Source organism: Phyllobates terribilis, unplaced genomic scaffold (genome assembly GCF_046119375.1).
Source record: "Phyllobates terribilis strain yellow unplaced genomic scaffold, ASM4611937v1 Scaffold_4__5_contigs__length_816908805, whole genome shotgun sequence".
Classification (NCBI taxonomy): Eukaryota; Metazoa; Chordata; class Amphibia; order Anura; family Dendrobatidae; genus Phyllobates; species Phyllobates terribilis.
In genome coordinates, this window is record NW_027362764.1 from 478,831,119 (window position 1) to 478,846,111 (window position 14,993).

A 14,993-nucleotide genomic window follows, 5' to 3' on the forward strand; every position below is an offset into this window, starting at 1 on the left:
TAAGTGAGTACACCAGGCTCATGTGTTGTAAGAGAGCTATTTACTAATGTATACAGTTTATATTGCAAAATGTGGTGCTATATCTATAAAAGTATACTATATGTTGCATATCCAGTAGTAAACCCAGAATTGATATGTGAGTGTTTAAAGAGAATCTGTCAGCAGGTTCTTGTTATGCAACCTGAGCGCATCGTGATGTAGGGGCTGAGACCCTGATTCCAGTGATGTGCCACTCTCTGCATGCTGTCATTTTGATGCAATCATTATTTTCTCTGCTACAGATCTAGCAGTGCTCTGAATGCTGAGCCCTGTACAACCCTCCCCCACCACTGATTGGCAGCTTTCTGTGTGCACTGTATATTGACAGAAAGCTCCTAATCAGTGGTGGGGATGGGGTTACACAGAGCAGTTGACTAGAAGGCATGAGACACTTAGTCCTGTAGTGATACTCTCCTGCTGATAAGACACTGATTTTATTGAAACAACACCACACAGCCTAGTAAGTGACACATCACTGGAATCAGGCTCTCAGCTCCTAAATCATGCTGTTCTCAGATTACATAGGAAAATCCTGTTGATAGATTCCCTGTAAAATGCTGCAGAACCCTTCTCCCAAACGTGAGATCAGAGGAGGCGGAAAGGTCAAGCCTATAGTGATTATAGAAAGTGGGCGGAGATGATCATGTGGCCGCCTTACATATTTTCTCAATGGGCACGTCCGCTCTTTCTGCCCAGGAAGCAGCCATGGTCCTTGTAGAGTGGGCCTTCAGATTGTTAGGAGGATCTCTGCCTGATCCCGTATAGGCCATCGTGATGGCTTTTCGGATCCACCTTGATAGAGTGCCTTTTCAGACCTTCGTCCCTTTCCGGGAGCCCTTCTAAATAATGTATAAGGCGTCTCCTGACATCCAAGGTATGACATTTTTCCTCCTTGCTATTTTTTGGTTCAGGACAGAAAGATGGTAGGGCTATCTCCTGAGACATGTGAAACTTGGATACAATTTTAGGTAGGAAAGCAGGGTCTGGTCTCAAAACTACTCTATCGTATAGCACTAAGGTAAAAGGTGGATCTGCAGATAGAGCCTGTAACTCACTAACCCTCCTTACTGATGTTAAGGCCACCAGAAGTATTGTTTTTAGGGTAAGTAACTTTATAGACCCTGAGCTAAAGGGCTCAAAGGAAGAATTTGTTAATGCGTTTAGCACTAAGTTCAAAGACCAAGAAGGGACCCTTATTATAGGGGCTGGTTTGGCATTACTGCATGCCCTCACGAACCCGGAAATCCATTTGTTACCGGCGAGATTATAATTATATAAGGCCCCTAAGGCAGAGATTTGTACCTTTTAGGGTGCTAACCGCTAGGTCTTTTTCCAGCCCCTTCTGAAGAAATTCCAAAATGGACTTTACGGGAACCCCCCCCCCCCTCCCAGGGAGAATCCCTCAGATGACAAGAATTTCTTCCAGACTCTACCGTAAATCTTAGTAGTGATCGGTTTCCTACTACTTAGAAGAGTAGCAACTAGATTTGATGAGAATCCCTGACCTTCTAGCAACGACCTCTCAAGTTCCAGGCGCTAAGTGCAATCCTCTCACCTGAGGATGCAATATAGGACTTTGAGCAAGAAGGTCAGGAATCCCTGGAAGAATCCAGGGGTTCGTGATTGACATGCTTCTCAGCCAAAAGAACCATGGTCTCTTGGGCCAGAAGGGGGCTATAAGGACCACTCGTGCCTGATCCTCCCGGATCTTCCTCAGTACTGCTGGAATTAGGCACGTTGGGGGAAAGGCATAGGCCAGACTGAAATTCCATCTGCACTGGAAGGCATCTACTACTAGAGGATTTTCTGTGGGATCCAGTGAACAGAACTTTTTTAATTTGCTGTTCTGATGGGTCGCAAATAGGTCTACCTCTGGAGACCCCCACATGGCAACTATCTGACGGAAGACTAAATAATTTAGAGTCCATTCTCCCTGCAATAGTGGCCTGCGACTTAGAAAGTCTGCCTTCGTGTTGTCCTCTCCTCTGATATGAAGGGCATTTAAAGAGAGAGCGTTCCCTTCCACTAGAGAAAATATCCTCCCCACAACCCGCATAAGAGATTTTGAGCGAGTTCCCCCCTGGTGATTCACATATGCTTCAGTGACCTGGTTTTCGGACAGAATTTTTACGTGATGTCCTTGTAGAAGGGGTGAGAAGCTGATTAGTGCATTCTCTATTTCTCGTAGTTCCCACATGTTTGAAGACTCCAGACTCTCCCCCTCTGACCAAGTCCCTTATATCGGCAGGTTGTCTAGGTGCGCCCCCACCCCCTGGGGCTGGCGTCTGTGGTAATTACTCTGGTAATAAGGGGAACTCTGAGGACACCTGTCCGGAATGTGTCCGTCCTTAACCACCAGTGCAGTGACTGAATTACATTGTGAGGGAGTGTCAATCTGCCCTCCAGATGCCCCCTGAGGATGACCTCGTTTTTTAGGATGTCCCACTGTAATTCTCTTGAGAGAAATTGGGTCCAGCATACTGCTGGAATGCAGGAGGTGAGAGACCCCAGCAGAGACATGGCCCCCCTGAGAGTCATTACTGGGTTTGCTATGGCCACCGAAACCAAGTTCTTTATTTTTTATGTTCGGGCAGACGGCATTCCTGTCGAACTGAATCCAGAGTAAGTCCTAAAAAGATCTGCGTTGTTTGCGGGATCAGTTTTGATTTTTCCAGGTTTAAACACCATCCTAAGTTTTTTAAGATGTTGCACACCTGATCCACTTGGGCCAGGCAGTGAACGTAAGTTTTGCCCACTATTAGGAAGTCGTCCTAGTACGGGATGGTCAATCTGTCTTCCTCCCTGAGATGAGCCGTAACCTCCGCTATAAGGTGGATATGTGAATATGCGGGGCGCTACTGCTAGGCCGAAGGGAAGAGCTCTGTACTGGAAGTGCCTGACGACTCCCTGTACAGTTACGGCCACTCTGAGGCATCTCTGAAAGTCATGATGGATTGGCACATAATACGCATTTCTTAGGTCCAGCACTGCCATGTAGCAACCGGAAATAGAAAGCTTATCGTTGATTTTATTGTTTCCATCTTGAATTATGGAATGTTCAGGAATTTGTTCAGGCCTTTCAAGTTGATAATCACTCTGTATGAGTTGTCTGGTTTCTTTACAAGAAATAAGGGGGAATAGAACCCTCTTCTTTCCTCTTGTGGTGATATCTCCCGTAAGACATTCTTTCAAAGGAGGCCTGAAATCTCTTCCTCCAATGCCCGCTGTTACGGTAGAGAGGATCTTAAGGCAGCCAGGATAAATCTCTCTGGCGGGTTCCTCAGAAATTCCAGCTTTAATTCTGATTTTATCAATCTGAGGATCCACCTGTTGGAAGAGATCCTTTCCCAGGCTGGAAGGAAGAGAGAGAGCCTCCCTCCCACCTGGGATAAAGAGTCATTTTGGGGGTTTACGACTATCTTGGGAGGCCCCGCTGAATAAAAACCCTTTTCCTCTCCTGGAACGATCCTCCCTTCTAGGTTGTTCCGTGGATGTTCTTCTGTGGGTAAATTTCTTCCTCCGAATGGACTGTTTGAAAGCCGAGAAGGAAGATTTAGGAAATCCCTTCTTGTTGTCCCCTGCTTTTTCAGGAATTGTGTCAAGAGAGGTACCGAAAAGAAAATCTCCTTCACACGGAAGAGAACATAATTTCCCTTTTGTCTGTATATCCCCTGGGCCACATTTCAGCCAGACTGCTCTGCGGCCGACATTAGACAGGGCCGCAGATCTAGCCGCTAATCTGGCGGAATCTGCAGAGGCATCAGATAAGAAGGCCGCATCTCCTTTCAATACTGGAAGAGAAGCCAGAATGGAGTCCTGTCGAGGTTGTTTTTAACCTGGTCTTCTAACCTGTCTAACCAAACCATGAGGGATCTTGCAGTACAGGTTGCGGCTATGACTGGTTTCAATGCCCCCGCTGATGATCCCCAGGTACCCTTAAGGAAGGTATCTACCTTCCGGTCCAGTGGGTCCTTCAGCATCCCTGTATCTTCAAAAGGTAGAGAAGATTTTTTAGAAGCCTTGGACACCGCAACATCCAGCTTCGGGGCTTTATTCCTGGATGCGGTATCTTCATCATCAAAGGGATATTTTCTTTTGAAGAAGGATGGAAGGGGACCCTTTTTCTCTGGGCTATCCCACTCCTTCTTGATAAGCCCCTGCACCTTATCGTTAATTGGAAAAACTCTGTTCCTTCCTATCCAGGGTACCGAACATAATATCTTGGACCGATTTTTTTTTTGCCTTCTGGTCAACTAACCCCATTGTGGACCTGTCGGCTTTAACTAAGCTATCAACACTCTCCAGGGGAAAACAATGACCTGTGCCTGTCTCGCTATCCGAAGAGGAAGAGTCAGTGGAGTCATCCAGCATTCCCTTATCAGATTCTGAGTCTGAAAGAGTGGGTGGGGTTTTTGCTCTATGGGTCTGGGATGCTTCTTTTGCCTGAGAAAACGATTTTAGCGATCTTTCACCTCAGACCTAATAAGGGTTTTTAAATTTGAAACAAAGTCCGGAGTTCCCTCCGAAATTGTTTCTTCAGTACATAGCTGGCATAACTTTTTAGGCCAGTCGTTAGTCAGACCCCGTTGACACAGGGCACACACCCTGTATTTGGACTTCCGTGTACATTTTTTAGGGACATCCTGACCAGAGGAAAAGGAGGAAGGAGAGGGGGAGAGAGAGAGACAAAACAGAAAAAAGTCTACATTAATACATCGACCTTCACGTAGCTCACTCACCACCCAGTAGATAAAAACAGGGTACCGGAACGGGAGGCAGGACTGTATCCGACATTTCTCCTCGGGAGACCGTGGAATCATCAATCCTGCTTGAGCTATGCCGGCTGGATCTTGAATCCTTGGTGCTGCGTGTCCCAGAACGCCCACCGCTCCTGCTCTGCAGTGGACGCTGCTCCTGGGTGCGCTTCTGGCGTTGAGGCTGTACACGCTGCAGCTGCTCTGTCTCCTCGTGCTGCTGCAGCTGCAGCATGGTCTGCTGCTCTTGCTGCTGATGCGGTGGGGAGGCCTGCTGTGAGGTCATTATGGTGCACTGCTCCCCTGCCTAGCGGGTGATCTACTCTTATGTACCCTCATTGTGCCAGGGAGATCATCGGCCAGCGTCCCCGCAGCTTCCGGTACCTCCCCCGAAAATTACATCCGGGGGTCAGAGGTCCCGGTGCTAATCATCGTGGCGCGACTTCCGGTTTCATCACTTCCGGTTGCGCCCCGTGACGTCACATGCGGGACGCAGGGTTGCCGGCCACCATACTGTGTAGGTGCCGCAAACCCCTGCCCGCATGCGAGGAGACCAGTGTTGGCGCCTTCCGCGGCGCTTCCAGCATGCACAGGACCGGCCGCAGCAGACACTGTGCTCTGCCAAAACCCACCGGCCCTGGCCTGGGTAAGTTGCTGCTGTCGCCGCCGACGAGTCGGAAGGTCCCCCATCAAGGACAGGAAACCACTGAGGCGGAGAGAGGCGCCGCCTTTTTTTATCTTGAAGGTTTCCTGTCCTTGAAGGGCGGAACCCCTCTCTCTACAAATATAAATAACTGGCCCACTGCTCTGTCACGGGTGTGTCAGATGTGACAGTCGCCTTGCAGTTGGTTGCAGAAGATCTCTTTGTTTAGCATTACAGACACCTTCTTGGCTGTCTCACACTAGGACCCAGCAGCTACCTCCCTCTGGCTAATTGACACCCAGGCTGGGTGTTTAAATACTGGCTGTTGATAGAGGGTGGTGCCTGTGATATTTACATGACCCTTTGTGAAGGCTTGAGCAAGAGCAGTACTTCTTCCTCTCTCGAGCTAAGAGGATGTGTGTTATTCTCTCTGAAGTCGACTAAAAGCTAAGCTATCTTACCTTGTTTTTTCCCCCTTGTTGTCTTTAGATGTCAGTGGGGATCGACTAGGGCTCATACCCTTGCTTCCCTAGCCTGGGCCAAACCTCAGGGAAAGACAGGGCGAGGTTCCTGTGCGGCACCAATATAGGGACGTTAGGGGAGACCGGGTGATATAAGGTCAGCCTAGGAGGTATCCACTAACCCCTTTCCCTAGAGTGTGGGCCCCCTTTTTCCCCTTCCCTTTGTGTTGCACTTAGTCTTTCTTACACCTTGCGTGACACTCTACAATACAAGAAGTGAACCCCCTCTTATCAGATACTAAACAATATATCCAAGTAACCCAGCAATGAAGATAGTCATGGTAATGAGAGCAATACAATCAGAAATGCAGTAATATCAAGTTCACAGGAATGATACACATAAAATAGGTTAGAAGCATTTTGTTAATCAAAACATATAGTCCCCCATTTATTAGTTTTCTAGTGAAATTTACCAATTGTTAATTGTAAACTCCTATAGCATATCACACCAAAAAGAAAATTCCGAGTACTTTACTATCAAGGGAGACTTTTTGAAAAAGCTACTGTGACATGCGCGTCAGGGATCTTGTCCGGTCTTGTGCAATATTCTAACAAAATGGGTAAGCACTTCTTTTAAAAATATCATGATCTTTATGGGGTCACCTTTGGATTAGGCATACTGTATGACAGTAGGGTGAGGAATCTATACTTACCTTTTGATACAGATGACATATCCTCTAACCCTCTTCTTTGTCATGATACTAATGTCCTTTCACCTGTATACCACTCTTATGCACAATACCTGATTGCCTTTATAATAGAATTCAAGTTCTAACTTAATATTATCAGCAAGTGATTTTGTAAATATCCATTAATTCTTTGTATCTTTGTAACCCATTATATAAGTTGAAATCTACTGTGGTGGTCAGTTATAGTACATTATCCCTAAAACAAGTCTTTGGGTCTATGAAAAACATGTAAGACACACAGATAGGAGTAAGCTTTGTAATATATTAATTTCCTTATGCATCGATGAAAAACACTGACACTCATGGTAAAAACGGACACACGGACCACGCCCTGACTATACACGGACCACGCCGAGACAACAAAAACGGACACACGAATCATATACTGATGACATTCTGATCAAACACTGATATAAAACAACGGACACACTGATGCAAAACACTGCTGAGACCAGTACCATTTTTTTCAGTGGGGAAAATAAGTATTTGATACACTGCCGATTTTGCAAGTTTTCTCACCTACAAAGAACGGAGAGGTCTGTAATTTTTATCATAGGTACACTTCATCTGTGAGAGACAGAACCTTAAAAAAATCCATAAAATCACATTGTATGATTTTTACATAATTAATTTGCATTTTATTGTGTGTGTATGAATTAAGTATTTGATACAATAGAAAAACAGAACTTAATATTTGGTGCAGAAACCTTTGTTTGCAATTACAGAGGTCAGACGTTTCTTGTAGTTCTTGACCAAGTTTGCGCACACTACAGCCGGGATTTTGGTCCACTCCTCCATACAGATCTTCTCCAGATCTTTCAGGTTTCGGGGCTGTCGCTGGGCAACATTGAGTTTCAGCTCCCTCCAAAGATTTTCTGTTGGGTTCAGGTCTGGAGACTGGCTACGCTACTCCAGGACCTTAAAATGCTTCAAACTGAACCACTCCTTAGTTGCCTTGGCTGTGTGTTTTGGGTCATTATCATGCTGGAAAACCCAGCCACAACCCATCTTCAATGCTCTTATTGAGGGAAGGAGTTTGTTGGCCAAAATACATGACCCCATTCATCCTCCCTTCAATACGGTACAGTCGTCCTTTCCCATTTGAGGAAAAGCACCCCGAAAGTATGATGTTTCCCCCACCATGTTTCATAGTTGGGACAGGGTTCTTAGGATTGTACTCATCCTTCTAATTCTTCCAAACACGGCGAGTGGAGTGGATACCAAAAAGTTCTGTTTTTGTCTCATCTGGCCATATCACCTTCTCCCATGCCTCCTCTGGATCATCCAGATGGTCATTGGCAAACTTCAAACGGGCCTGGACATGTGCAGGCGTGAACAAGGGGACCTTGCGTGCCCTGCAGGATTTTAACCCATGACGGCGTAGTGTATTACTAACGGTAATGTTTGAGACTGTGGTCCCAGCTTTTTTCAGGTCATTGACCAGGTCCTCCTGTGTACTTCTGGGCTGAATCCCGACCTTTCTCAGAATCATACTTAACCCTTGAGGTGAGATTTTGCATGGAGCCCCAGATTGAGGAAGATTGACAGTCATCTGGTGTTTCTTCCATTTTCTAATAATTGTGCCAAAAATTGTTGTCTTCTCACCAAGCTGCTTGCCTATTGACCTGTAGCTCATCCCAGCCTTGAGCAGGTCTACAATTTTGTCCCTGGTGTCCTTAGACAGCTCTTTTGTCTAGGCCATGTTGGAGAGGTTGGAGTGTGATTGAGTGTGTGGACTGATGTTTTTTTATACAGGTAACGAGTTCAAACAGATGCTATTAATACAGGTAATGAGTGCAGAGTAGAAGGGCTTCTTAAAGAAAAACTCACAGGTCTGTGAGAGCCAGAATTCTTGCTGGTTGGTGGGTGATCAAATACTTATTTCATGCAATAAAATGCAATTTAATTACTTAAAAATCATACAATGTCATTTTCTGTGTTTTATTTTTAGATTCTGTCTCTCACAGTTGAAGTGTACCTACGATAAAAATTACAGACCTCTCCATTCTTTGTAGGAGGGAAAACTTGCTAAATCAGGAGTGGATCAAATACTTATTTTCCCCACTGTATGTGTTTAAACATGGGTGTGTGATTGAGGCCTAAGTGGTATGGTGGGATCACTATACAATTAATCATATTTTTGTGGCCCCTCTGAGTCACAATTGAATACACATCATGCTGGAAAAACAACAGTGAAATACATGTAGTTAAATTAGGAAATATATATTTGGATGTCTGTAATATGCATTGATGCTGTTCCTGATGCTCTGCACACTACAGCACCCAGCGCAGAGGAGTATTGTGGCCATCTCTGACAGCTGTCGTACATGAGGCTATGCTGTCCCTCTAGTTATAGGACACGTGTGCAGGCATTGATCATGAGTGCACATGTAGCTGATTATTTCTTTGGTGCGTTTCAGGCATTGTTCTGAAGTCAGGAGGGCCGTACTGAAAAACTCACAGCCTTGCTGGAAATGGTATTCCACAGTCAGTAACAGGATTTCTGGTAAGGAATCTTCTGAATTTAGCACAAAGTTGGTATTGGTTTTCATATCTTGCAATGTAGAACACTTTTAAAGTGTTATTCTCAACATTGGACGTTATCCCCTATTCATAGCATAGTGGGTGTCCAACTGCTTGGGATCGGGCTCTGAAAAGCTCCCATCATTGTCTACTATCTCAAAACATGTATCTTATGGCCCCATCCATAACTGTCCAAACTAATGAAATATCACAGTATTTATCCCACACATTACACACCATTAAAGGTAAACGTCGTTAAAAGAATTAATAGTCACATGTACCGCAAAATGGTACCAAGCAAAACACAGCTCCATCGACAGGAAAACAAAAAAGTTGTAAAACTTAAACGATACTGACCCACAGGATAACGCGAAGGTAGGATTTTCACATGGCAGACATTCACTGTCTTAAGTCCAGTTTGCGATGTCTGGATGGGCCGCGGGTCTACTGATCCCATCTCAGTGGCCTCATAGGCTGGTGAGTTGCGGTCAGTACTTGAACAGTGAATGGTGGAATGTATGAAACTGGCCTTAAATGTCATTTATCCTGCACAGTGTACTGCATATAAAAGAAACCCAGGATAAAATTGTCTAGAATAGTTTTTTTCATTACTAATGTGTATGGAAAACTAGTTTTATTTGTCAGAAAATGTCTGACCTGTTAAGATCCACATCCTTTTACCTCCATGGCACCCTGATCCCCTGTACTTAGTACAAAGCTTGCTTAGCTATCTATGTCTGTTATTCACCATAATGCAGGCACATAATGCTGATGTCTAAGGGGTTGCGTCTCTCCTTGTGTAGAGTGACATGTCTGACATGCCAGTATAAGGAGACTTATAGGCCCTGCAACACTCCTCTGGCAACATGGAGCTGGGATTGTTGGTGGTTCCAGCTCTGCCACAGACCCCATGTAGTATCTGTGAAGCGTGAAATCATGTAATACAGCTATTCATTTATTTTCCCTATACTTTTTGCTGACTAAAAACAATTTTTGCATGCAAAAAGTAGGAAATATTTAGGTTAACTCCTTCCTGCCAATGCCCATTTTCACCTTTCTGACCAGGACAAAGTTTTCAAATCTAACCAGCGTCACTTTATGCGGTAATATCTCTGAAATTCTTCAATATATCCCAGTGATTCTGAGACCGTTTTTTCGCAAAACACGACACATTGTAGTTCATGGCAGTGGTAATTTCAGATTGATATGAATTGTGTTTATGAAAATATCAAAAATAATAGGCAGAAATTTAGAAAAAGCTGCAATTTTCAATTTTTACTTTTTTGCGCCCTTGAAGCATATGCTTTAAAATCAAGAAAGTGGGTGACCACAAAAAAGTATGGTATATGATTAACAATTAGTGTTAATATCAATCTGAAATTACCACTGCCATGAATTACAATGTGTAGTATATATGTGTATGTGTGTGTATATATGTATATATATATATATATATATATATATATATATATATATATATATAATATATGTATGCATGCATGTGTATATATATAAAATTGACCCGCTCCGGAAATATATAATAAATTGGTACAGTAGTACAATGCAGGATGTGCTGTAAATGTTTTCAGAAAAATTTGGGAGAGCTTGGGCTGATTCCTTGCTGGTGCATTCATCCTAGGGCTGCAAAGTCAGAGTCATGGAGTCGGAGTCTGTGTCCATTTTGGTGGAGTCAGAGTTGGAGTTTGTATAAAATGGTCCGACTCCTAAAATATATAATAAATTGGGTTCAGTAGTTCAATGGAGGATGTGTTGTAAATTTTTTCATAAGAATTTGGGAAAGTTCTGAAATGTTCTATAAATGTCTGTTCTGTTCCTGATCTAAGGATCTCTGCTTTTAGTTGAGATGAATCTGTGCTGCACTTTATGTACTTGCTCAGTAGTGAGGCAGCGCTGTGGAGTCGGGAGTCAGGGAAATTGAGGAGTCTGAGGTTTGGCTTACCAACTCCACAGCCCTCTATGTTACTCATTATAATGTTTTTCAGGGGAAAATTGCACTGAAAGATGTAAACACTGGCCCTGAAATATCTAATGCAAATGATTGCAATTAAGCCCAATGCTTCTAAAAAGGGATTGGAGATATCACTAATATGTGACAATTGTAAAAAATAGAAACAAACCCTTCTAATAAAGGTTTAGCATTAGTGATGAGCGAGCGTGTTCTGTTAACCCTTTCAGCGAGCATGCTCGGGTGCTCGCCGAGTATTTGCGGCATGCTCGAATGTTATGTTTTAGTCACTTCGTGTGCATGATTTGTGACTGATTGACAGCTTTAATACATGTGAGGAATGCCTAACAAACAGGGATACATGTGATACACAACCCTTCCAATAAATGATTAGAAATATAGGGAGGTCAATTTACTCATGAAAAATTTTTGGCATCAATAGAAATAGAACAAGCTCCTTCCAATAAGGAATTTTAAAATTTCCAATACCCATCCAATATGTGATAAAATTTAAGGGACTCAGTCAGCATGATTTCACACACCAAACTATTTATATTCACATGAAGCTCTTTAAAAGACAAGTCCAGTAATAACTTTACATAGCCAGTCTGTTCCTCTGTTACTGAGAAATCAGCCTTTGAATTGATATGAAAATAAAGCTGAAGAACTATTTGTAGTTCTGAACCCTCTGTCACTCCAGCTCTGTTTCCTGATTGCCAGCCTCTATACTGTGTGACTTCAGGTAAAGGAACTGTCAGTCAAGCAGCAGGAGAAGGCTCTGGACAAGAAATAGACCTGTAGTGACAGAGGCATCAGATCTACAAATAGTTTAAAGGGAATCTGTCACCACTTTGGAGTTATCAGACTTCTAATATGGGCATACAGGTGATAGAAAAGTAAATCTATACTTACCTGTATGGCCCATAGTAGAGGCCTGAATGCAGAGCAATGTAGTTTTATCTTCTTGGTCTTTCACAGGCTTGGCGTCCCCCGGACGCCAAGCTATCCCCGCCCATCTGTTTGTTATTCCACCAAATATCCGCCTATGTCCACATTTACCATATCCCCCCCTCCTCCCGCACGTCACATGGTGCTATGACGTGCGCTTTTTCCCCCTCACTTCCCGGCGCATGTGCAAAGCGCAGCTCACAGGGAGCGCGCTTTGTTTCCTTCCGAGCCCGTTTGTCTGAGCACAGTGCTCTATTGCTTAGGCGCCGGGAAGTCACTGTAACTCCCCGGCGCCTGCGCAATAGAGCACTACTGCACTCTGCTCAGCCGAACGCGCCCGGGAGGAAACAAAGCGCGCTCCCTGAGAGCCGCGCTTTGCGCATGCGCCGGGAGGTGAGGGGAAAAAAGCACACGTCACAGGGCCATGTGACTTGCGGGGAGGACCGGGGGGATATGGTAAACGTGGACATAGGTGGGGAATTGGTAGAATAATAAGCAGATGGGCGGGGATAGCTTGGCGTCCGGAAGACGCGAACCCTGTGAAAAACCAAGAAGGTAAAACTACATTTCTCTGCAGACCTCTACTATGGGCCATACAGGAATGTATAGATTTATTTTTCTATACCCTGTATGCCCATATTAGAGGTCTAATAACTCCAAAGTGGTGACAGATTCCCTTTAAGATAGCCAAATATAATATGTTGGTATGTTGTAAATTATGGGTTTACATCAACATAAAGTAAATTGTATAAATGAATAGATGGAGTAACAATCAATAGACTTATTGTTTAAACGCAAAACCCTTCCAATAAGGGCTTACAAATGTATGTGATGTATAGCCAGAAGTAAACTTACAACCAAACCTTCTCTATCAAAAATGATCAGTGTCAATAGAAATAGAACCAGCTCCATTCAATATGGATTTATAAAATTAATCGTTACCTATCCAATATGGTAGAAGGTTAAAGCAGCCAAGAAAAATATTACATGTTCTAAAGTTGAACCCATCCAATATGTGATTACATGAAGTAAATTATATAATGCTGCTATCGGGACTAGAAGGGGGACGAATCAATAAACCTATTGTGATTTAATATAAACCATGAATATTGAAGCATGCAAAAAGTGTAAAAAAAAATGTTTTTAAAAATAAAAAAACTATAAACGTTTAAATCATCCCCATTTTTGCCCTATTCAAAATAAAATAATAAAAAATAAACCCCACATACATATATTTCGTATCACCGCGTTCAGAATCGCCCGATCTATCAGCATAAAAAAAGAATTAATCTGATCAGTAAACGGCGTAACAAGAAAAATATTCCAAACGCCAGAATTAAATTTTTTTGGTCGACGCAACATTGAAATAAAATGTAATAACGGGCGATCAAAACATCGTATCTACCCCAAAATAGTATCAATAAAAACATCAGCCCGGCGCGCAAAAAGTAAGCCCTCACCTGGCCCCAGATCCCGAAAAATGGAGACGCTAGGGGTCTCGGAAAATGGCTCAATTTTTTTTAGCAAACTTTGGATTTTTTTTTCACCACTTAAGTAAAAAAGAACCTATACAGTATATGTTCAGGGTCTACGAACTCGTAATGACCTGGAGAATAAGAATGGCAGGTCAGTTTTAGCATCCAGTGAACGTGGAAAGAAAAAAAAACAAAAAGCAACTGTGGAATTGCATTTTTTTTTGCAATTTCACCCCACTTGGAATTTTTTTCCCGTTTTCCAGTACACAATATAGTAAAACTAGTAATGGCGTTTAAAAGTACAACTCGTCCCGCAAAAAATAAGCCCTGACATGGCCATATTGCCCAAAAAATAAAAACGCTATGGCTCTGGGAACAAGGGGAGCAAAAAACGAAAATGCAAAAACGGAAAATCCCAAGGTCGTAAAGTGGTTAAAAGTTATCCTGGGCTCTTTTGTTACCATTTGTATTATCCGTCTCTTTGATTTGTCATCAATTTTCCTCCAGCGGCCACGTCCAAGGAGATTTGCTACAGTCCCGTGGATCTTAAATTTCTGAATAATATGTGCAACTGTAGTCACAGGAGATGGTCTTCTAACCTTTACCTTTAACATGCTTGTCTATAATTTTCTTTCTAATCTCCTGAGACAACTCTTTCCTTTGCTTCCTCTGGGCCATGTTGAGTGTGGTACACACCATGTTACCAAACAGCACAGTGAGTATCTGTAGTCCTATATACAGGCCCACTGACTGATTACAAGATTGTAGACACCTGTGATGTTAATTAGTGGACACAACTTAATTAAACATATCCCTTTTGTCACATTATTTTCAGGGGTACCATCATTTCTGTCCAGGCCTATTTCATGAGTTTAATTTTTTTTTTTAATTCTGTGGAAGCAGGGCTGAAAAGCAATGACTGACTTTCATTTGTTCATTTTCATAGATTTTTAATTTATTACTTTTGTCAGATTCAAGTTATTTCTGTGACCATTGTGGTTTTTTTTTTTTTTCATTAAACGAGGGGTACCAACAATTTTGACCATGTGTGTAACAGCTGGGGAAGAAAAAATATTGACCCAAATTCATGCTATGTTGCTCTTACTGCTCCACACTTTGACATGTGTTTCCCATATGCTTCTTCAGGGAGTTATGTTTATCTGTCACGCCAGGTGTGGGAAAGACTTAGTGCTTAGTGCAACACAGAGCGAAAATGGAAAGGGAGCCCAGACCCTAGGGAAAGGGGGAAGTGGAGACCTCCTAGTCTGGTCTGGCGTCACCCTGTCTCAACTACCGTCCCTATATTGCCTCTTCAGCAATCGCCGCACGTGTGCCTTGCCCTACTCACCCTGGCGTATGGCTACGGCTAGGGGTGGGAGGAGATGAGCACTAGTCAACCTCCACTAAACTCTATAGACAATAAGGGTAGACAAAA

General features: G+C 43.3%; 1 protein-coding gene across 1 annotated transcript in view; it reads left to right on the plus strand.

Moving 5' to 3' along the window:
- The window catches only part of FARS2 (phenylalanyl-tRNA synthetase 2, mitochondrial), a 509,172-nt gene that overhangs the window by 827 nt on the left and 493,352 nt on the right, over positions 1-14,993 (plus strand). The window contains 1 exon segment of the mRNA XM_073676673.1: positions 9,067-9,152. Coding sequence (XP_073532774.1) covers positions 9,067-9,152 — 86 coding nt within the window.